We start from the raw sequence: 1,520 nt of genomic DNA on the forward strand, positions 1-1,520 counted from the left end.
CTTGATTCAGAAGCAAGAAACGCGGCGCTTGACCAAACACGAGGCCGCCGAGGAAATGGTGACGCTGCTTTGTCGACGCGGTCGAGCCAACCCGTTCGAAGCATGTGCGCAAGCACGACCAAGCCAAGGCTTCTGGCGTGGCTTTTTGCAGCGCCATCCTGACGTTCAACTTCAAGCCACACCATCCCCATCCAATAGGATACTCGATTCGACGACGTGAGCGTGCCACGTCACAACCTTAATTTAAGTATAAGCCGTTCTGATCGTAGCCATCAAAGTCCATTTTGAGATCTTACATCAAGTCGGCACTACCAGTAGTAGAGCTTGGTCACACTGAGACTCACGGCGGCGCCAACCACAAGTAGGATGGCAAGGACAATGATGCTGATATGCATGTCCACCTTGGTCGCGAGTATCTCGACATCCTCCTCGAGGTGCTCGACTTTGCGGCGCACTGCGTTGAGGCTGTCAAAAGGCTTTTCTTCGCACCGAAAGCGCGCGGTTGTCGACCAAACGGGCAAAAGAGGAATCGTGAGCGTGAGCACGACGGCGCCGCTGTCGCTGGGCACAAGGTCCACGTCCATCGCTGTGCCGCGCATGACGACGTCTCCAAAGAGCTCCGACAAGCGATCGCCCAGCGTCGCGAGTAGCTTGAGCTGCTCGTTGCGACCTTCGAGCGCCGTCTACAAAGAACAGTCGACCAGTTGCATCAAAGCGTCTACATCGTACGCGCAAAAGGTCAAAGAGCATCGCGGATGGAAGCTGCGTCTCGTCGCCACAGACGGACTGGGTGTTTGCAATCGCGCACGTCCTCCGAGGTATGTTAGCCGACAAGATCGGTGTACTTGGTACATGGCTGGTAATACCACTGCTTCATGGAGCGCAGCGATTCGAGCGAGAGCTCAAAGGCACCTTTAGTCTCGGTCTTGGTCAGCGTAATGCGGTAGCCAGCGGGCTTGGGCATCGACCGAAATGTCAGGTTGGGCAGCGAGAGGCTAAACTGGGGCGTCGATCGCGTCGTCTTCATGGCAAATGGCAAACTGCAAAACGGCAACAACGACAAGCTCTCCGTGGTCACTTTTCATCATGTCGGATGCGTCTTCTAGGTACGCCGATTCTCGGAAAACGAGCCAAAGCAGTGTGGTAGGTATGTGGCCCTGGGTAGTCTGTTCCTCTCAGCATTGACCGTCGATGACAGCGCCTTTGGTGGTGCTCCAATGACATCGATGGTTCATCCTCGACAATCTACAATTGCAAAGCTCATGGACTGCGACTCTGGTTCGCTACACGTTCAACCTCCATCGTCATCGGCCGTGCGCAGCGGATATCCAGACCAAACGTGGAATCCCGCCACATTGCACTATGACTGTGCACAGTATAAGTAGGTACTTGACGTCTTGTTTGTCTTCGTCACCGTAGATACGTCGGTGGGCAGTCATGGTGGGCAGTAGTACCCATGGCGACTTGGTTTCGACAAGGGTATATAATCATTTATTATATACCCTTGGTTTCGACGAGCG

At 54.3% G+C, this 1,520-nt stretch overlaps 1 protein-coding gene across 1 annotated transcript; it reads right to left on the bottom strand.

Moving 5' to 3' along the window:
• Positions 1 to 308: 308 nt before the first annotated feature.
• SPRG_18195 (hypothetical protein) lies at positions 309 to 1,027 on the bottom strand (the record flags this gene model as incomplete). Its single annotated transcript, XM_012357631.1, has 3 exons — positions 309 to 683; positions 730 to 811; positions 867 to 1,027. 3 exons carry the CDS (start codon positions 1,025 to 1,027, stop codon positions 309 to 311), a joined length of 618 nt encoding a protein of 205 aa, XP_012213021.1.
• Between the last annotated feature and the right edge of the window lie 493 nt (positions 1,028 to 1,520).

The sequence above is a fragment of the Saprolegnia parasitica genome (assembly GCF_000151545.1).
Source record: "Saprolegnia parasitica CBS 223.65 unplaced genomic scaffold supercont2.1037, whole genome shotgun sequence".
NCBI lineage: Eukaryota > Oomycota > Saprolegniomycetes > Saprolegniales > Saprolegniaceae > Saprolegnia > Saprolegnia parasitica.